Source organism: Amyelois transitella, chromosome 2 (assembly GCF_032362555.1).
Source record: "Amyelois transitella isolate CPQ chromosome 2, ilAmyTran1.1, whole genome shotgun sequence".
Taxonomy (NCBI): domain Eukaryota; kingdom Metazoa; phylum Arthropoda; class Insecta; order Lepidoptera; family Pyralidae; genus Amyelois; species Amyelois transitella.
In genome coordinates, this window is record NC_083505.1 from 2,867,539 (window position 1) to 2,890,634 (window position 23,096).

The 23,096-nt window shown below is 34.7% G+C and overlaps 1 protein-coding gene across 2 annotated transcripts in view; it reads right to left on the minus strand.

Annotated features, from left to right (window-relative positions):
* LOC106143208 (uncharacterized) overlaps positions 1-23,096 on the minus strand; it is an 81,454-nt gene that overhangs the window by 36,104 nt on the left and 22,254 nt on the right. For both annotated transcript variants that reach the window (XM_060945913.1, XM_013345234.2), the window contains exon 3: positions 3,493-3,596. In XM_060945913.1, the coding sequence (XP_060801896.1) occupies positions 3,493-3,596 (104 nt within the window). The remainder of the gene's footprint in view (positions 1-3,492; positions 3,597-23,096) is intronic.

The following is a 23,096-nucleotide window of genomic DNA, read 5'->3' on the forward strand; positions in this document are numbered from 1 at the left end:
TACCGATGATTAATTCACTATACCTATGAAAATGATTCAGATTTATTAGTGAATACGTTTTATTTTAATACAGTCGTGATCATTTTATTTTTCACATTAAATGAAATGTTTATATTATTGCAAATATTTTTCGCTCTTTCCATTCTAGCGGAAACCACGCCGTAATGACATTTTCCAAATAATACAGTCATTATACGATAAACGCCATAAATCTTAATTCCCAACAAAATCAGGAAATCCCATAACATTAACAGTGATATAGTGGAAAAACGGGATAATAACGGCCACTATCCAATATTCGCCATAAAAATGGGTCAATCATGTTTTTCTATAGCGTCAGTGATCAATAGGTTCATTGTGTCACGATCCCTTAGTCGTTCCCTGAGTTGTGATTTTATGCAGAGGCTAAGCTTCATAAACTACCCTCTAGTCATTTTATCATAGAGGCTTGCACCACAATTATTAGCTTTAGCGAATTTTCCAACAAAATGTATTTGAATTCTTAATTTCCGCTGATGGTCGGACACCTCTTTGTGAATTCTAATAAATATGTGTGGTTTATTTTGATATAAATACCACGTATAATCCCTTAGGTCTCTTTATTCTGTGCCCAATAATTGTATTTTTACAACTCACAGATTTTTATTGACTATTTGGCCATGGTCACTCATTACAATTTTTTTTCATTTAATTAAAATTTTCCTCACATAGAATATTTCTCCTATTAAGAAATTTTGTGAATTTCATCTACAATTCTGTTGAAATTTAAAAGGAATCATGTTATTCTTCACGTATCAACCTACCTCGAGAGCCATAATCGTTCGGTTATTACCTACAATGGCGATTTGGCAAGACTCCAATCTCTTAATGGTATAGCTCCACAAATGCTCTTACAATTTGAAGTATATGTAAAAATATCGATTTCCAATATTTTTAATACGTTTCTGGCTCCCGAAATATAATACTTTTTAAAGTTTTAATTAAATTTATCAGTGAAATGTTATTAGTTTGTAAACTTAAACATCACATTTTTTAATTCTGTGAAATTTTTTTTTTTTTTTGGTACACCAATATCCATGTAGAAAGTTTTATGTATCATCATACCCCATTAACAAAAAAATTAACAAACCATAACGTAGTATATACGTTTATTAACTTACAATTTTTTATCAGTGGCATGCGGCTAAATTGGATTAGACACCAACATTGACAAATCCCGCTGACAAAATTTATTTAAATTAATGTTCTATGTGACCTGATGCCCTCAATTTTAAGCAAAAACCTGACTGAGTAAAATATTATTGAGATAAGTATCTATACACACAGACATAGATACATTAAACTCCTCTGTCCCGGGGTATGCAGAGACTACATCTTTCCACGATCTCTGCATACTACTTTCGCTTCATTCACATTTAATACTCTTTTCATGGTATGTCATCTATAACGCACTTTTTAATTGCATTTTTTATAAATTTCATTTGATGTTTCGCAGACTACTCGTACTAACAGGAAATAATTCCAGGAACGTGCTTGGCATGTATATGAAAAGTAGGTAGTTTTGTATAAATTTCAATTACAGTAACAAATATTCTAAAAATCCCAATGTTCATGTTTCAAGCATGTCCTTTATGACTCCTTTATGCGAGATCGTAGCTAAATTACGTTAGTTCCTTAACTCTGTCCTTAGTCTACCCGACCGAGTATTAAACTCCTACCGTCCCACAAACATTCCCCAATTTGACATATGGAAGGGGCATTAGGAACACTTACCCGTTAAAGTGATACTTCGTTAATGGCTTCGGTTAAAGCTCCCAAATTTCCACTGAACAACTATGCAAACATAGATTGTGCAAAATTACGTGAGAAAAGAAGAACGCATTTAAAAAGACCTACAGACTAGAATCTTATGGCAATTGTTTTAAAGTAGAATTCTCAATAACCATTCACAATTAGCTATCACAATGACTTCGAAACTACACTATAAATGTATCAAGCAGTGGTTTATAGTCCCTTTTGGATTCCCACGTGCCCAAATACCTATTGTTATCTCACACCAATTAAGATAGACCTGTAATACACGCCATAAATCCACTTAAACTTCAATTCGTTCCTACACACGCCGAACGGGAGATAGATCAAGATACGTTGGTGATTGTAACAGTCGCGTTTACCCCAAAATGTCTAAAATCGGGGTGTCGTTAATGGAGTATGGAAACATTTCGAAGAATTTATGTTCTATGGTGCATTCGGTGTAACGATTAGCTGTCTGAAACAGCGACGTGACGATTGATCGATGAAGAAGCATGACTGCCTGGTGGTCTAGCTTTTGATCTAGGAATGTTAGTTAACATATTTAAGATAAAATTTCATTAATGTTATAAGCCAACACAGAGAGGTAACAAAATTAATGTATTTTTGTTTTCCAATCAATCAATGAGTGTTTACTGCGTACAATCGTAATTATAATGGAAACGTAGAAGTTATTAAATAAAAAAAAGTATATTGCAACAATTATTTTCTGATCCTAAGAGCTAAAATTGCATTTTAATGTTGTCACTCAACTAAATTTACTAAAACAAATAAAAAATTCGTAGGTTATAAGACTTATTACTTATCAAAGACATCGAATATCTAAGGCAAGAACTGAACCTCGAACCATGACCATATGGTAAAACCGTGACGTCACCGAGTGTGCATGTGCACTATGCACTATAGGTTAGCGAATTGATTTCACGCGCCACGTGCTTATATAACCCATTTTAGGTTTACCCCAAATGGGGAGAATATTAATAACTGTGCCACTGAAATAAAGAACATTGTGTGATAAGAGAATGCTGTGATGTGGTGATAGAAGATACTTTCCTTACTTTTAATTTTTTTTACTTGCTTTTCCCGCAGCTTCGTCTGCACAAATTTAACGCCACCTTCTAAAGAATACAGTATTTTCGCAAATCCCATGATAACTATAGTTTTAACCGGGATAATAGGTACCCTATGTACGTATAGATACCCTCCAAACTCTTAAATACGCGAAGTTTAAAAAAAATTGGTTCAGTACGCGTGAAGAAGTAACAAACAAACAAACTTACTTTAACATTTAAAATTAGAATTTTAAAATAGAAAATGCTATGCCAATCGATGTTAATGTTAAAAAAATTTAACTCTCAAATTACACTATTAAATAAATAAATAAACATATACGGGACAAATTACACTGATTGAGTTAGCCTCGAAGTAGGTAAGTTCGAGACTTGTGTTACGAGATACTAACTCAACGATACTATATTTTATAATAAATACTTATATAGATAAACATCCAAGACACAGGCCAATCAGAAAAAGTTCTTTTCTCATCATGCCCTGGCCGGGATTTGAACCCGGGACCTCCGGTCTCACAGACAAGCGTACTGCCGCTGCGCCACAGAGGCCATCAATTAAGGAAACTTTACACAGATTCAAAATTCCAAAATCTTCTCAAAATTCCCCTACCGTCAAAACAAGCGTATTTTATGTACACAACTCCTGGCGGCCACCTGACAGCTGGTGGGTAGTCCTCCGTGAGGACAAAGTTGCAGTGGTTCACGCCACTACACCTGGAACAACAGAAGGCAATGTTATCGATGTAAATAAATATATTAATAAACAAAAGAGGTAAGTATACGGACAAATTACAAAGATTCAGATCATAGCCAAATTATATTCGAGATTTACGAGACAAACTAGACACTGTATTTTTTATACTTATTCAGGACAACTATTTTCTTGAATCCTGAATAAAATATTATTTAAAATAAAATATTATACAGGATTAAGGAAAACAAAATGTGCGTACTTATAAAAAAAATTGGCGATGACGGCAAAATTTTGATCGGTCAAGCGAGCAAGTCAATTTGAACGCACAAAACTTTTTGTTCATTCATTCCGCGCAATGGAGTAACGATAATTTTTATTCTAGTGTGCCTTCGAAAAACACTAAAAGACAATTTGCCATTCCCCAGTCCCTTAATACTCCGCTCCTAATCCCTTTGGGCCATACATGTTAAAATTAAGCTTCCTACGTTTGTAGTAGTTTATAAAAAATTACAACGAACCCATACATACATACATATGGTTACGTCTATATCTCTTGTGGGCTAGACAGAGCCAACTGTCTTGAAAAGACTGAATGGCCACGTTCAGCTATTTGGCTTACGTTGCTAGCCTATGGCCTAAAAAAGAATCCCAAGTTTATAAGCCTAATAAGCATCATAATATTTTATCAAAAAAAAAAGGAAATACGGAAATAAGGAATTACTCTAATGAAAATGTAAGATAATAAATTAAAAGTTAATTGAACAAATCCATAAAGAGGCAGGCAGCGTACAAGTCATTTAATTAAGTGAAGTCACGAATACAGTGTTAAGCACAAATGGCTTCGACTAAAAATGTGAATATTCTAACATTTCCATCGTTCACCTCGTAACGATTGTCGTTAACCTCCTCCACAGAGCACAAAACGCTCACCCCACACACGTAATACTCTGTTTATACTCGTACTTCTCTCGTCTCTTTTTACTACATCGAGTTATTGTTTAAAAGACACTGTCAACTCAAATAAAAAAAATTTTCAGTCAAATTTGTCTCTCATGTCAAAACTCCGCAATCATCTTAGCGTCCGGTGGTTACCGGTAGAATGGAAAGGACCATCCTGTTATAAATAAGTTCCACATTTAGTTCCATAGTCCATACTTTTTGCTTTATAATAATTGATGTCCTTTATGACAGTTTCCCTAGGATACCTAGTTCAGACATGAGTTCTACAGACGCAAGTTTCCAAATAGATGTTTTTAAAATAAAATCAGTTTTTATTTATTACTTACTTCTTTTTTAGTAATTACATTATAAATAATTTTGAAAATTGTTTGATAACTGTCTCAACACAAAGAAAATATAAAAATTAAAAAACTTACAGACAAATTTCGGCGATGCATAGACCGATGATTCAGTAACTTATGTAAAAAGACAAATTTAACATACTTACTATTTAATAAATAATTTTCAAGTCATAGTTTCAATTCCCTTAAAATGCGATAGGCAAACAAACGGTACCAATCACTATAATCATAACATATGTATGTGTGTCTGAACTGCACTCGAATTATGTGTTACATTGATAGCATCAGTTAATTTCCACGTTGTTCCACTTGAAGTGAGTTGTGACTTTATTGCATAAGTTGTAGCGGATAACTTTTACTATAAAATAAACTTTAAAACATACAGCTTTGAAAACATTTTGATGGATGGATTAGAAATGGATATTTTGAAAAAGTATACCTATAGCAGTTGTCTAAATTCTAATGTTGAATTATAAAATTGCAGAAGACATGCTAGGCTTTTCACGATTAACATGTTTTAACACGCAAAAAAATGCATGCAAATGCACACACAGATGCACCTATAACCATAATCAGTCAGGTTTTTACACGAAGCTACTCTGACCTCCGTAACCTTTTCATTTCATAATTTAAGCTCTAGTGACGTTTGACGTTTACAGATTCAGTAAAACGCTTCATCTTATACAATAAATCCTCGACTAACAACTACATAAAATATTACAATAACGTCTCTCTTTTGCCGCGTTAGGAAGTGACTTGCCCGAACATATAGTGTTAGTGATTAATGAACTAAGCTCGTACACTAAGCCCCTAATCTCCTGTCGGTGAGATTACGATCGTGTGAAGTCACATGCAACCGTTTGAAAAATAACTACCTCTTTATATTATTGTGTAAAATTATTAGGACAAGCCTGCGAGCCAGCTAGCACGCGCGTCGACATTTTAATCGCGCGATAAACTATCGCTGTCCCGTTTCACGTCATAATAAAAAGCGAGACAGCAACAGTTTATCGCACGACAAAAACGTCGTCGTACGTGCCATGCTAGCCTGGCTAATGACGTTGATTTCATCAGCACCGTTTTTATTTCAGACTGTGAAGATTCAATTCAAGTCTATCTTCATATTCATGATGGAAAATCTCAGAAACTTCGTTTTTTGCTTAGAAAAATTCCTCTGAGGTTTTGATTAAAAACATTTATTTTAATACTTAAAAATTGTGATAGTTACAAATTCGCATAAGGCGTTGCTCTGTGTAATTTTTAGTCACCAGATATAAACTCAATGGTTTGCTCTAGCTTATAGTAATAGCACGTCAGTTGAAACATTTTTCACTCTTACAAAGCTTTTCCGAAGTCCGCTTGAAGGAGTTTCATTTATTTTAACTAAGTGCAGAAGTGGGGGCGTATTTTTTATTCTTACTTAGTTTATCTAACTCTGTCACTCTATTCCTGTTGGGTTTAACTCTGGTAAGGAAGAGATCATGTTAATACCAACTAATCAACATGCTGTGAAAACATTGAGCTAAAAACAAAAGCTGAGGTCGAGTATTTGAATCCAGATGAACTGATTCTTATTTATTAGTCGATTCTTACAATTTCGTGTAGACATGAATAGGTTCATTTCACATAGACAAATTTGAGTTACTAGTTTTAATAAGTAGTAAAATACTAATCAAAATAATAATATAATGAAAATTATCATCGCTTGCTTTCCGCCTTTTTATACCTAAAGCGCCACAAAAATAATATTTTACTCTTTAAACGAGACCTTTCATAAAGAAGTGAAACGGACTATTGCAGATGCCAAACGCAGCTATTCCAACTTGACGAGGGAGGCGACCGTAGCTAAATTAATTACGTATCGATAAATATAATAATATCGATAAACACCCGCATGACTGACAGGGGCGCACCTGGCATCTATTGAATTATTCAATAAATACTGACTTTGGAAAAAATATTTTGTCTCTTTTCGACATTCATAAATTAAATATTTGCATCTCTTCCAAAGCATGAAATGCACAAATTCCTATCTGTTTAGTTATAAAACATTTGTAACATTTACTTGCCTGAGGCACCGCTCGCTTCAAAATTTTGCGAAAGATTGTCAATAGGTATGATTCATAAATGCAATTGTAAAAGATCGAACTTATTTTTCAGAATATAAGTTTTAAAGAAAACTTAAATATTACTTAGTTTCCTTCATAATAATAATAAATTTATAAAATACTTCACTAAGGAATAGAAAAACAAATATTAAATAATATTATCCGAAACAAAAGGTATTTACCAGTTCTCTGTGAATTACCTTCTTTCCATAAATACCTTTTCACCAATAATGTACCATTAACTCTTCTATTCCCACCTGCGCCGACAACGGCTTTTTATACAATAACAACACTCTCACGCGCATCAAAACGGGCGTTTAACAAAATGGCCCCGTATCCGGTTGACCACCTTTTCATTACAGGGTACAGAAGTGGCACATTATTCCATCTATTATCCAAAGTTAAGTAATAAACAAATACCTACATAAAAATAATATTTGGCTAATAACAGACCTTATAGGACCACATTGTTTCAGCCAATCAGGAAAAGGGTAAGTTCTTTCGTTTTGTAATTCTAAAAAAAAAGATTTTAATAAAGATTAATAGATTGGTAAAGTGCCCGGACAATCTCGAAAAATGGCCTTTTACTGATGCTTATGTAATTATACTACGATATATGTATGCAAAATCTCAGAGATATATTCCACGATGATATATTATGCACACATGTATCGTTAAAAAAACCATCCGTATATTAAAGTAAAATAAATAACTAAGCACACCTTTCTATATACGAGTTCATTTTCATACTTTACAAAACAAATAGAGGAGTAATAAATATTTAAATGAGACCCTACATAATTATAACCTGATGGTAGACGTGACATGCGCACGCGCCGGAAGCAAATACGACCGAATGTCGGTAACAAGTTAAATTTAAAACGTTATGAATATTATAACAGTAACCTATGAGCAAATGCAATGATACCTTCCTAGTACTGTACTACTGACCTATAATTATGTTGGCCAAAGCCATGTAGTTTCCAGCTGAGTTAACAAGGGATATTTTGCCGTGCCGTGTGGTTCCCGGCACCATTACAAAAAATAATAGGACCACTCCATCTCTTTCCCACGGATGTCGTAAAAGGCGACTAAGGGATAGGCTTATAAACTTGGGATTCCACCTGTAGGCGATGGGCTAGCAACCTGTCACTATTTGAATCTCAATTCTATCACTAAGCCAAACAGCTGAGCGTGGCCTATCAGTCTTTTCAAGACTGGTTCTGCCTACCCCGCTAGGGATGTACACATGATCATATGTATGTATTTTATACTAGTTTTTGTCTTTGGTGTCGCTCTTGTGGTAATTTTATGAAATAAGTAACCTATATTTGGCCTCGGGTAAAATAACAAATGTCTAATAAATTTCATCAAATTCAGTACAGCTTTCCCAGGGCAGACTCAGAGCTCTGCGGCATAGCTGGAGAGGCTCCAACTGGGAACATGCAATGTTGAGAGTTTCCCAAAACTATACAAAAATTGTCGAGTAAGTACTTTTTTAGCAAACCCGAGCTTTAAACCCTTTCCAGCCTGAAAACCGCAGAAACCAGTTCATAAATATGCAAATAATTTTATGCCATCTATAAAGTTCCACTCGGGAATAGTTCAGAGATAGAAACTTTACGTGAGCTTTGGGACTTTCGGCGAGGCCTTCACAAATATCGAGAGTGCAGAACTGTACCCGCAAAAAGAATTGTAAATAACACAGGTTTTTCAATTGACCATGGAAAGCTAGATGCGTGTGAAATCAATTTTTTGTAAATTATATTAAAATTTCAACATGATGGTTCAAAAATATGTTGAAGCTGAAGTCAAGTCAGCTTAATCTATACCCTGAAAACCCTAAACTATCAAATACTGGTAATATCGGTAAAAAAAGTGTTAAACTAAATTTAGTACTTCTACATCACAAATTCTTTTCAAAAATATAAATTACATTCAAAACAGAGCAGTTTTCATTTGAAATTTCAGGAAACAATCTAGAAATAAATACTTAAAAATCTGTCCAAATTCGTACCAACGCGCTATCAAAATTTCTGTCATTGTTTCCTCGGTATTTATGTAACAAACAAATAGAAAGCTCTCACACTCATTAACATGTCTAAAAGGAATGTCTTGTAGTAATTACTCTTAATTCAATGACTTTTTACAATATTACTAAGATAGTTACGACCGTAGCTTCTCAGAAAAGATGATATGCGTGCTAATGGTCTGTATACTGAAGATGCCGAAAACCGAAAGTGGAAAGACAAATGTAGGAAAGCTGACCCCAGGCCCCGAAGCACTATAGTGGATGGTGCAACTGGGAATACTCACAAATAAATAAATATATACGGGACAAATTACACAGATTGAGTTAGCCTCGAAGTAAGTTCGAGACTTGTGTTACGAGATACTATCTCAACGATACTATATTTTATAATAAATACTTATATAGATAAACATCCAAGACCCAGGTCAATCTGAAAAAGTTCTTTTCTCATCATGCACTGGCCGGGATTCGAACCCGGGACCTCCGGTGTCGCAGACAAGCGTACCGCTGCGCCACAAAGGCCGTGTATGGAAGTCAGTAAGATTCACACGCAACTCCGTTCCCGTGGGAATTTCAGAAAATCATCTTAATGTCACCTACTATTTGCAATTCTAGGAACCCCACAGGAGCCTCTGGTTTAAGTCTAGGTTTCCATAAAATACCTTTTATTGTTCTCTATATTCGTTACACAAAAGCCATCGTCAGATTAGTGTTGTGCTCGCCGGGTCAGCATCATTTATCACATTGATTTATATCTTCACCCCTTGAACCCCGGCCTTAATTTATTCACAGATAAGCCGACAACACTATTAACATCAGAAATCATGTTACCTTTTTGTTTAACATTGTTTAACGATGCATTTTTTAATTGTTTTATTGTAATCTGGTACGGGTGGTCGACTTTTATCGGAAAGATCCGATCTAATTAATTTTATAGTTGAAATTAATTCAACTCCGTGTATATTTTAGACTTTGTTTTTGATGTGTTTTTGTTGATAACGAGTACATCCTACTTTTTCTTTCTTTTTAGATTTTCGTGCCGTGTGGTTCCCTGCACTTCAGAATAGGAAAACTCCATCTCATTCCCATAGATGTCGTAAAAGGCGACTAAGAGATAGACTTATAAACTTGGAATTCTTCTTTTAGGGGATGTGCTAGCAACCTGTCACTATGGAATGGAATCTCAATTCTATGTATAAGCCATACAGCTGAACGTGGATTTTAGTCTCTGTGCAATTGTTTTTGGATTGGCTCTGCCTACTTCTTTAGGGATAAAATGATTGTGTGTTTATGTGTGTAGATTTTTGTACCTCAAATTCCCACTTGATCAAATGATCCCTCCTTTCCTTCGTCATTGCAAGATCACTTCTCTTTGGTTTATATGGAACTTATCATTTAAAATAATGACTCAGGTATAATACCCGATGAAATAGATTGAATTTCTTTGGAAATTACTTACCTAAGTATACAAAAAAAATAGAGTTACCTCGATTTTTACCGTCATAAGATTTTCACGTCAAGACATCATTTTGAAAAAATCATTAAAAACGTTTCCACATTGGCCGAGTAATCGCGTTCCAAAAACAAAAATCAATATGTTAAGGTCTAGTTGAGAACAACCTATTTTTTTACATACATACATATGGTCACGTCTATATCCCTTGCGGGGTAGACAGAGCCAACAGTCTTGAAAAGACTGAATGGCCACGTTCAGCTATTTGGCTTAATGATAGAATTGAGATTCAAATAGTGACAGGTTGCTAGCCCATCGCCTAAAAAGGAATTCCATGTTTGTAAGCCTGTCCCTTAGTCGCCTTTTACGACATCCATGGAAAAGAGATGGAGAAGCTATTTTTTTTAAGTTGTTTGTGTAACCATTCATTGCACACAACGATATTTTTTCAACGAATTTTCGGGTAAAGTAGTTTCCACTCGGATTTCATTAGTGGCTCTGTGCATCCGCATCTGTGTCGAGAGGCTGCAGCTGCCGCTTCTGTTTCAGAAATATAAATCTTCGCACAATTTCACAAGCGCTATTTCAATGTTCTGTAAAATTGCCGTGTGGTTCCCGGCACTAATACAAAAAAAGAATAAGACCACTCCATCTCTTTCCCATGGATGTCGTTAAAAGCGACTAAGGGATAGGCTTACAAACTTGGGATTCTTTTTTAGGCGATAGGCTAGCAATGTGTCACTATTTGAATCTTAATTCTATCATTAGCCAAGCAGCTGAACGTGGCCTATCAGTCTTATCAAGACTGTTGGCTCTGTCTACGCTACAGGGAATATTGACGTAACCATATGTATGTATGTATATAAAATTGCACAGCTAGCCTAACAAAACAATGGAAAGTAAATTAAACACAAGATTAAACATGCGAAAGTAAATTAAACATAAACTTAGGATTCTTCCTTTAACCTATCACTTTTTGAATCTCAATTCCAACATAAAGCCATATAGCTGAACGTGACCACTCAAACTTTTCAAGAATACCGACTTGTCTACCCCGTGAGGAATTTATGGGTGATTGTATGTATGTAACCATATAGTAGAAATGAAATTAAACACAGGATCGCTCTGAATAAAAACTTTGGAGAATTGTTTTTCTGGCATAATATTTGAGTAATTTCTTCAGACTTTTTTCAGACAATTATTCTGAAATGGACCATATTCCCACGCATAATGAACCTTCAAACATTTAAAAGGAGATCTGACTTATAGAATTGTTACAATGTACTTTGTTCAAAGCGGGAACTGGCGAAAGGTCAGGTCAAGAGTACCTACCATAAACCGTTAAAAAAATGAATGTGGATGAAGCGAAAGATGTGTGCAGAGTTAGCATTTGGAAGACGTCTCTGCCTACCGCTCTCGGAAAGAGGAATGTATGTTGTATATTTATACACTTGCTCTGTCTGTCTGTACATGTGACTCTCATAACTGCGGAGTGGAAAATTGCGTCAATGCGTGTACTATATTTTTATTGCATGTGATTTCGGGGCGGCAACAATATACATATATAACGATAATGAGCTGCGTGTATAAACATAGCATACCTTCGAGGCAAAAAGAGAGATGTATATGTTTGTCTGGTATAATATCTCTAACATATAGGTAAATAAAATAAAATAATTAAGCATATATGACTTTATTACTCCAATAAAATAATTTCTCCCTTTCTAAAATGGACAACAGACTTTAAAGCTTTGTCCATAGAGAGTCTTAAGGTATTTTTTTATGTTCTGTGATAACTTGGATAGATAGATAGATAAAAGCTTTATTCACTACACATAAGTTTATTGGTTACATACATACATACAAATAATCACGTCTACGAGTATATCCCTTATAGACAGAGCCAATAGACTTTTGGCTCTGTCTACCCCGCAAGGGCATATAATGACTACGTATGTATTACAAACAAACTTAGTTACTTAAGTGCAAAGTTGATTACAACCTTGCATTCCTTTTCACTGTCTGCCTGCACGCGACTGCAGATTAATCTAACTTTGATCGACTAAGTTCCTTGATTCGACCGGGCTTAGCAAGTTAGCACAGTGTCAAGTCGATTTAAAGCAAGAATTTGATTCAAAGAGAATTGGAATAGAGTTCTTGGACTGTTCTTGAATATTTCTGATATAGTTTTAGGTGGTGTGGTTCCCGGCACCAATACAAAAAAGAATGGGACCACTCCATCTCTTTCTTATGGATGTCGTAAAAGGCGACTAAGGGATAGGCTTATGAAATTGCGATTCTTTTTTTAGGCGATGGACCAGCAACCTGTCATTATTTCGATCTCAATTCCATCATTACGCCAAATAGCTGAACGTGGCCATTCAGTCTTTTCGGGACTATTGCCTCATCACAAGTTATATAGGTGAAAAGTAGGACCTGGAAAAGGAACTGTTATTGAACTCGCTACACGAATGACAAATTTGCGATACAATTTCACACTCTATTGTCATTGCACCTCTCCTCGACGGCCTCTGTGGCGCAGCGGTAGTACGCTTGTCTGTGACATCGGAGGTCCCGGGTTCGACGCGCGGCTAGGGGATAGGCTTTTAACTTGGGATTCTTGGATATCTAGATCTCGATTCTATCAAAAGCCTAATAGCTGACCGTGGCCTTTCTGTCTTTTCAAGACTGTTGGCTCTGTCTACTCCGTAAGTGATATAGACGTGATGATATGTATGTAATATATATTTCCGAGCAATATAATCGGAATATCCTTATTTGACCCTTGGCTCGGATGGACCCTAATCATGACCTTTTTAATCCTCTTCTTTAGTTGCTGGTTAAATGGCGTGATCTTTTTGTGTGGGATGAAAAATGAATCGAGAAATACAAAAACTTACATCTGATTTTATTTGATAGTGCTTTTAAATTAACTAGGTATTGCAAAACAACGTTTGTTGTCACCAAAGGCTGTTCTTTTCTTCCTTGTGACATTGCGATAAGCAAATTTTATTTCTTATTTTATCTATTATAATATTTGAATGCACAGAAAGGTAAATCATCACTTTCTGAACTTTGACTTTATGACATTGACTGTTATAGCACAAACACTCGAGCAAAATAGGTAACATTTTCCCTATTTCTGATTTCAAACAAATAAATAACAAGTCTTCGAAAGAGGAAACGCCGATTCAAACCCGCTTCAGCTCTGCCAAAGTACTTAACATTAACAATGTAACTAAATCACAAAACTAACATAGTTTCGCCAAACTAGATCCTACTAAATTGTAAGTATGTAGACGATGCCAAATAACATTACGTTTTTTACATTGGGCGAGTCGTAACACCTTTATAAGATTTCGTTGTATTAACGGTGTCCGATATCATAAATTTTAATGGCATAAATAAACTTTGCATAAAGTTTTCAGCATAATCATTGTTTCGCATAAAATTAATTATGTAAAACTTATGTCAAGTATCTATTGGTAAAAATTTAATCAAGGGAAAAGCTTTAGCCTATTCTTTCTTTTATCCTAAAATACCTAGCTAAACTTCACCTTTGAATCTTGAAAGTATTGACTCTATCTACCCCATAAGAAATGAAAACGTAACGTATGTGTTACAATAATACCTACAGTACCTACATACATACGTAACTATCCCTCAAGGTGCAGACAGACCCAACTATCTCGAAAACACTGAAAGGCTACGTTCAGTTGTTTGGCTTAATAATGGAATTGGAATTCAAATGGTGACAGGTTGCTAACCTATCTCCTTAAAGAAGAATCCCAAAGAAGAGTGCCGTGTGGTTCCCGGCACCATTGAAAAACAGAATAGGACCACTCCATCTCTTTCCCATGGATCCCAAGAACTTTCTCTGATTGTCCCGGGTCTTGGATGTTTATCTATCTAAGTATTTATTATAAAATATAGTATCGTTGAGTTTGTATCACGTAACACAAGTCTCGAACTTACTTCGAGGCTAACTCTCAATCTGTGTTATTTATCCCGTATATATTTTATATTCATTTATTTATTTACACTATGTTTTTTCTACTATACCAGACCACTATGGAAGCTTACCTTATATACAGTAACTAACTTAATTTATTTACTTTCCCAGTGTGAACAAAATGAGACGGCAATTGGCACAAAAGTCCAGTGGATGGAAGGAAAAGTTGGCGAGCGCCAACCGATTCAAAGACGTGTTGAAACTTAATGAATAGATGAGAGTAATTTAAGACAAATTTAACTTGGTAGTTATTTTAGGAGATTAATTTAAGACAAATAATTTAACTTTTTGCATTTATTTTGGCTTGTTTTACAGGTGTGAACATTTTTATAAACTCAGTCTCTATGTCTGGCAGATAAAGGATCCAGGAGAAACATCTTGTGGATATGACCAATAAAAACATTACAAAATCAAAATCGGTTCAACCTATCAAAGAAACTACAGACAGGCGGACAAACAAGTCGCATTTATAACATAGCGTTCTCTTTTTTGGCATATAAGTATGTATACAACATATTATCACGTCTATATCCCTTGCGGGGTAGACAACACACACAGTCTTGAATAGACCGAAGACAACATTCAGCTTCATAATGGAATTTTTGACACGTTTAAATAGGCATTATAGTCACGCAGACAGACAGGTTAGATGACATCTACATATGTAGACAAGACGTGAACCTAATTCTCGTGAGGATAGGCAGAAACTGTGAACCTTCATTTGCAGCCTTAACCTACTCGTAATTCCCACGTTTCATTTTTAGCGACCATGTTAAATTTCTAGAAAAAATCACTAAATTAGCGGCGACATTTACACGTTTACAAAAACCGTATGTTGCTAACTAAAACACAAACGTCACCTATTATTTAGCTCATACGTCTTCCGTAGTGTAATAGTAAAGAACATAGATACATACATATAATCACGTCTTTATACCTAGCGGTGTCGACAGAGCCAACAGTCTTGAAAATACTGAAAGACCACGTTCAGCTGTTTGGCTTAATCATAGAATCTAGATTTAAATAGTTCAGTTAGTCATTCAGTTCAGGCAGTTCGCCAGCCCGTAGATAGTAGTAAAGAATTCATGTAGAAAGTCTCAGGTTCAATATTCAGTATTGTTAAAATAGACATTAGGATGTCGTTAAAGACGACTTAGGGAAATACTGACTAAACCCAAGTTATACCTTATATTGCTATCATATAAGAAGAGAGTTATGAGCCGAGAGCTTGCATGAAGAGAGTTATGAATGTGGATGAAGCGCAGGAAGTATGCAGAGATCGTGGCAAGTGGAAAGAGGTAGTATCTGCCTACCCCTCCTGGAAAGAGACGTGATTTTATGTATATATGTATCAGAAGAAAATACAGTATTAGCTCTACGTCTCATCAGGTAACCAAACATGATCTGTTTTGGGGATTTATGACTGTAATAACATTGCCCCGTTATAATAATTCACGTGTCAAACTGTCACATACCCCGTATATGCTAGGATTTTGGGTGTCTAAATTTATTGCTACATTACCCGCATACTAAGGATAGAGCATAATATTATGTTATACATACATGTGATCACGTCTATATCCCTTTCGGGGTAGACAGAGGAAACAGTTTTGAAAAGCCGATAGATCTTGACGCTTAATGACAGAATTAAGATTCAAATAGTGACAGGTTTTTAGCCCATCGCCTAAAAGAAGAATCCCAAGTTTATAAGCTTATCCCTTAGTCGCCTTTTACGACATCCATGGGAAAGAGATGGAGTGGTCCTATTCTTTTTTTTTATTGGTACCGGGAACCACACGGCATATACAAGCGTGTGATGAGCCCCATGTAAAACCTAGTAAGTAGATAATTTTAATAAAGAGTTATGAAAGTGTTAACATTTCTAAACATCATCAAATCATTATGTGATGAAATCACAAATAGTCGGAAATGATTAATGATCAGTAAATCCTGTACCCCAATTAGCTGGCAACACCCATATAATTTATGTGTGACCATCCTCATTTTAAATTGTCTATTTTTCTGTCAACATGTGCTGTAAACGCGAGTGATTATTATTTTCTTTGTTCCGTTAATGAATAATAAGATCGGCAGCTCATAATACGTTATTTATAGTAAAAGGCAGAGCTGTTAAAAGAAAAGGCATTGGTAAATTTTAAAAAATCGCAACCGCGCTGTTAATAAAGAGAAAATATTTGTACTTTTGTATGTTTGTAACGAATAAACTGAAAAACTCCTGGACTGATTTTCACTAAATTTGACACAGATATAGAATAGATCTTCGAGTGTGACATAGACTACTCTTTTGTCTAAAATTACAACCGGGAGCGAAGCCCGGTGCAAAAGCTTCTGAATAAACACTTATAGGAATGCTTTTATGTACTTGTATATATAATATTTACAGCAAATAACATTAGAGTTTCGTATAAAGTCAAACTTTATGTTAAGTGTGCAATACCATATAATCTGCATATTAAAAATGAAATATGCCTTGAAAATTCTGCCCTTCAATCAATTAAAATCATCGTTAAACTGCAAATAAAACTGGATCAATCACACAAATCATTCCGAACTAGCAACATCTGCGTCAAACCAAACGTGACATTGAATGGTATCGGCCGATTCCGTCAAACTATAAATCGTAAAATACAAACAAACAGACAAACGAGTACACACGCTGTAACTTTTTGGGGTTCCTTCTTAAAATGAACGGTTCTACTGTGGTTCATCATATAGGTGAGAGATGAACGTTCAATTTATCCAGATACTTTTTTCATGCCCCCGCCCATTTTATCTATGAAAAAATCAAACCGAAGTGAATAATCAAAGGATACGATCATCGATGTATGCTTTGACCATGGATACAATCATTATTATCGCATATTATTTTGCCACTTTACAAGGAATGAAAACCAAGATATTTATCAAAGAAAAAGTTCTTACTATCTTACTTATATAAAGGAATAAATTTATTCTTACCATAAAAAAAATATTGTACTTTTTTTATTACAAAACATATTTCACCTTTAACTTTGTATAACTGTGCCGTGTGGTTCCCGGCACCAATACAAAAAAGAATGGGACCACTCTATCTTTTTACCATGGATGTCGTAAAAGGCGACCAAGGGATAGGCTTACAAACTGCCTCTGTGGCTCAGCGGTAGTACGCTTGTCTGTGACAACAGAGGTCCCGGGTTCGAATCTCGGCCAGGGCATGATGAGAAAAGAACTTTTTCTGATTGGCCTGGGTCTTGGATGTTTATCTATATAAGTATTTATTATAAAATATAGTATCGTTGAGTTAGTATCTCGTAACACAAGTTTCGAACTTACTTCGAGGCTAACTCAATCAGTGTAATTTGTCCCGTATATATTTATTATTTATATTATTTAAACTTGGGATTCTTTTCTAGGCGATGGGCTAGCAACCTGTCACTCTTTGAATCTCAATTCTACCATTAAACCAAATAGCTGAACGTGGCCATTCAGTCTTTTCATGACTGTTGGCTCTGTCTACCCTGCAAGGGATATAGACGTGACCATATGCATGTATGTACTTTGTATAAAACCCTGTGCGCACAAGTCCAACTCGCGCTTGACCAGTTTTTTGTTTGTGTTACTCTTGATACTGACATGCGATCAATTTAATTTTAGTTATTTGTGGTCCGGTTAAACTACGATGCTGCTAGTGTTACTAATATTTAAGAGTAGCCTCAGAGAATTATTAATAGTTCCAAATGTTGTATTCCTTCAGTCTATTCAAGACTGCTGGCTCTGTCTACTCTCTGTAGGCATGATTATATACATGTTGTTTTATTGGGAAATTATCTATTTTTCTTAACATACATTGACTGGGTTCAATACTCAAAAGAATATAATCATATCATACACACTTGTTTTGATGCACATACGTACATAAGATCACGCCTCTATCCCGGAGTTTTAGGCAGAGACTACATCTTTCCACTTACCACTATCCACTTCCTAATTCTCTCCATGCAAGCTCGTCGGTTTCCGGTAGTCTTTTTGCTCATTATAGTTGCGATATAATTATCTTATTGCTCTCAAAACCTTCCAAATTCCACATACTTAAAGTACTTAATTTTTAAAATAGTCAGTCCCAAAACTCAATACAAAAACTCAAAGTATTGACCAAGTACTAAAAATACGCAGTGGCCATAGGTAGTAATATTATTTCGGTATCCCGAAGTGCATGTACTCGTACTTAACTCGTAAAAATAAACTGCGCAGTTAAGACACGTGTTCTGGAAGTCCCCCTGCCCCACTTAAGCTGCATTCCCACAATAAGATTGGATTATTACGTAAATAAACTACTTTCTCTATGGTGTCATTCAATCTTTATACGAAATTAATCTTGGATTTTAAATAATTAGTAAATTTATATAATTAACATACGAATACGAATATAAGTAAATCACGGAATAATGAAAAATTTAACCTACTTATTTGTTAAACCAAATTTTTATTGTAATCTTTGGTTCTTATTACCCCCATGAAGTCAGAAAAAGAATACGAAAGAAATTTGAAAATCCTTTAAAAAAATGTTAATGTACAGTGCTGGCTGCTTATGTTAAAGTATTTTTATTTTAATAATTTAATCTCTCCAAATTTACTTACTTTCTATTTGAGAAAAAACGACGTAATTATTTTTATTTTACCAGTGAGTCAAGGTTCCTATCTATTTGGTCGGTAGGCGTAAATCTTTATCTCACGCACCAATATTCAAAAGCATTTTTTATCTGAGGTGTTGTTAGTCACTGTAATATCCTAAAAAAAACGTTTTGTTTGACCGACATTTATTTTAAAATGAAAATTGGGGCTAAAGGAACTGTTCGCATGAATTTGGCCAAATATGATTTAGGTTAATGTTGTACTGGAATGTTTCCAACTTTGCGGCAGTTTTTCTGTCAAAATGTCAGATGACAGAATCTTTTCACCGCATTTGACGAATGACGAAAAATGTCAAAGGAACTAAAATCCTTTGGAAGTTTAGAGAATCTACTTAATTATTTATGTCAATGCTTGGAAGTTTGCCTGGCCGTGAACGTAAGGCGTTTAACTTCGACCATGATTAACTATGGACGGTATTATAAATAGAAACTGTAAATTCTAGTTATGTCAACGAGTTAGGATTAATTGTTTTGTTTTAAAAGGCAACATAAAGCCATACAGCTGAAAGTACACATCACGCATTAAAATAATGTTTCATTTCATCACCACGCATTCTTTAAAAGAAAAATAATATTTATACCCAGTCAATTAAGTTAATGAATTTTGCAAGAATGATCCTATTAAGGCACCCCATGTCGGCGATCCAAGGCTGCACGTAAAATTTGAAGCTATTTGTAATCGAATTCCAATAGATTTAACTTTAACTGTTTAACCTTCTTAATTATAAAACACTTAGAACCTGAGTTAATAACGAGGTTATTACAAAGTTTGCGAGCCATAGATAGTTAGAACTAATTGGAAGTACATAAATAACAACACAACATTATTGAGCATGATGTAGTGGCAGAGATAATATCACACCGGCAACCATTTGAACTCAAATTTATAGACGCAATTAACCAATTTATTTTTATACGAGAGTCTTACACTATCTGACTTTCGAACAATTAATTGCGATATTGGCACGGAATTATTAATATTAGTATGCAACAGTATTTGTGTTTAATCATTTATTGAGTACTGTTGTTTCTGTGAATAGTTTTATCGTCTTCAAGCACCAAGACATTTTAGGCTTCCAATTTTCCTTTCGTTCGAAAAGGAATCCTTAAATATATCATTTACTTACCCAATTACATTCAGTAGGTAATGAAGATCAGAAACAACTGTGAGATAAAAACCTAATTCAATTGAGATAAAATCTGCTTTCCTTCGCGACGTAGCATTAAATGGGGTAATTAGTACGGGGATGCCAGATGTAGTCATAATCTGGTGGATTCTGAGAAAACTTTGTTCAGATAATATTAGAGAGGATTGTTACAGATAAATTGAGCAAGGGAGTCAGAATCGCGCTTTGAAAATTAGGCAACCAATTTACTACCAAAATTAAAACAATTCCGTCACAATTTTATGACATGCAGATATTATTAGATTGTATTACTTGTTCTTTATTGTATCATTTACAAATTGTAAAGTACAATCGGCGGACTTAATGCTAATAGCATTAGATTGAGTGATAATAACTATTGTATAAAAAACAATACAATACAACGTTATTGTAACTCCACTTACACTATTAAGTGTAAGTGACCCTTCTGACCCGATAGCACGAAAGCCCGGATTTGCGGGATCGTTTGAATTATAGGGTAATCTTTAAGCCATGTTGGATATTACCTTTAGACGGCCTGAAATATCTGACAATAGTATTTCCCACTAACTTTCGCACACGACAAACAAATATTCATAAATGAAATATATTATTTTTGATCACAAAATATATGTTAATTGCAATAGTACCTCTGCATAATTTTTTTAATTAATTGATCTTTCTAAGATAAATGAAATCAAAAATTTGTTTACTAAGTATACGATAACATAAAATATAAATTACAGATAACCAGAGAGATCACTCTTTTAAAACGAACAGAAATAACAAAATGTAGAAAACCTCAAACATAAAATGCAATATTCTGAAGTCTTTACTTCGTAAAGCAATACTTTGTTAAGTTTAAACTTTACCATCCTTGCTTTCTATAACAAATGTGCATCGTTATTTCCAAGCGTCCGCTTGCAGAAAGTACAAGAAAATAAATTACTTCTCTGTAAAGTTACATGAGTAAAGTTATCCAACTTTTTGTTACCTGGTATGATAAACAGTTTCTGGATAACCTATTCAAAGAATGATGAATGAGAATGACGGTAAGCAGGGATCGTGTCGAATAAAGAGATGTAGTTTTTTTCAGAAAAGATTTCTCTCTCGTTCTCCCATATCTACTGTCACTTACCAATATTCTAAAACATCACTAAATTGGAACAATACTACACACGAAAAACAACCTATATAAAATAAAAATAAAATGTTTTTAAAAATATGTAAAATCCTTAACTACAACCGCATTGCAGCTATACGTCTAGGAGTAAAAGTTCTTGAATTTGCTCAAAAATTTTGCATACTTACAAGGAAGGTTTTACGAATAGTGCAATAAAGCCAACAGATTTGAATTATATTAGTTTACCTTCTAGTAATGTAGCTAGCTTTGGGACAAGGCCTGCTTCGGGTAAACCACAAACATCCTTCCTCAAGGACAGTTCACCAACGATCGTGAAATACACAATTTCGTGAGAGAAGGTCGAATTTATTGAAGGTGTTTTTAGGATCAGCCCAGCATTAAACTAACATTGAGTATAAAAAGTAGAGATTCAGCTTATTCTTAAGTTTAATTGTATTATGGGCTACTATTTTTAACTATACAACGTCATCTTCAGGCATTAATTGTTTTAAACTGATTTTAACAGTAGTCATTCGGTGGTCACGAATAATTGTAACATGATTCAAAACGTCCGAGATAAAATAAAGGTACGTTATGTGCGCGTTTAATACCTGAAAATGAATTGTCTATTCAAAGACAAAGACCTCTTCTATCCACGTTAAGGATGTTAGGTATTTTCCATCCAATCTTGTTCTCCGCATCGTCTCACTTCGGATTTTCTCATTGATGAATAACTCTGAAGGATTGTGTTTATAAAAGGATACCAAGGTAGACAGAGCTAACAGCTAACAGTATCATATCTCCCAAAAAGCATTCAAAATGCACACTCCGATTAATACATTTATAACACACGAGCACTTGCTTTCTTTATCAAGCCCAATTAATCCTTGGTATGACCTAGAAATTAAACGCTCACTTGTGCTGAAAATTCCCGGGGAAGTTTCCAGCAATTTATAATAAAGTTTTAACGGTTTTCCTGTCTTTCGACGAAATACCTCCTTCACAAGTAAGTTTTAAGCGCGAAGATTTTTCTTAAAAGCTTTTCTGCGCAGCGTTTTGAATTTAATAATTGGTAATAACGTGAAATGAAAAGTGAATAACTAGTTAAATTCTTGTATATCAATGTTATGACTCGTTAATTTTGCGTTAAATGGTTTATCCAAATCAAAGATGGACTGAAGATTTTGGCGTCTTCGTCGTGAACGGACGAAGTGGAGATAAACGATAGATTGATAAAATTATCATGAAGTATAGCGATTAAAAGTGCAACCAGGGACACTGTAAGATGTAAGAGGGAGGATCAAAAAACCAGAAGAACATAAACTTCTTAAAACACTAAAGTAAAAATAACATTCCTGAAATAAATTGCGAAAATTGGCAGATTTCCAAAGATAAGCCAAAGCCGAGGTTCAAGGCCGTAGAAAATGTGACTTTATTCGCGATTTATTTGACATCCATGCATTAAGAGTTCAATAGAAAAACGCCTCGTAAACCGAGTAAGTTACGTCCACCCAGTGAATTACATCTTTAGGGTTATATATTATAGGGTTGCCAGTTCACCAAAGCGGATCAAAACAAGCCAGCCAGTTTAACTGATTACATTACATACAAAAAATCTTGCCTCTTTTCTGCAGCGGGAGATCTTTTGACTTGTC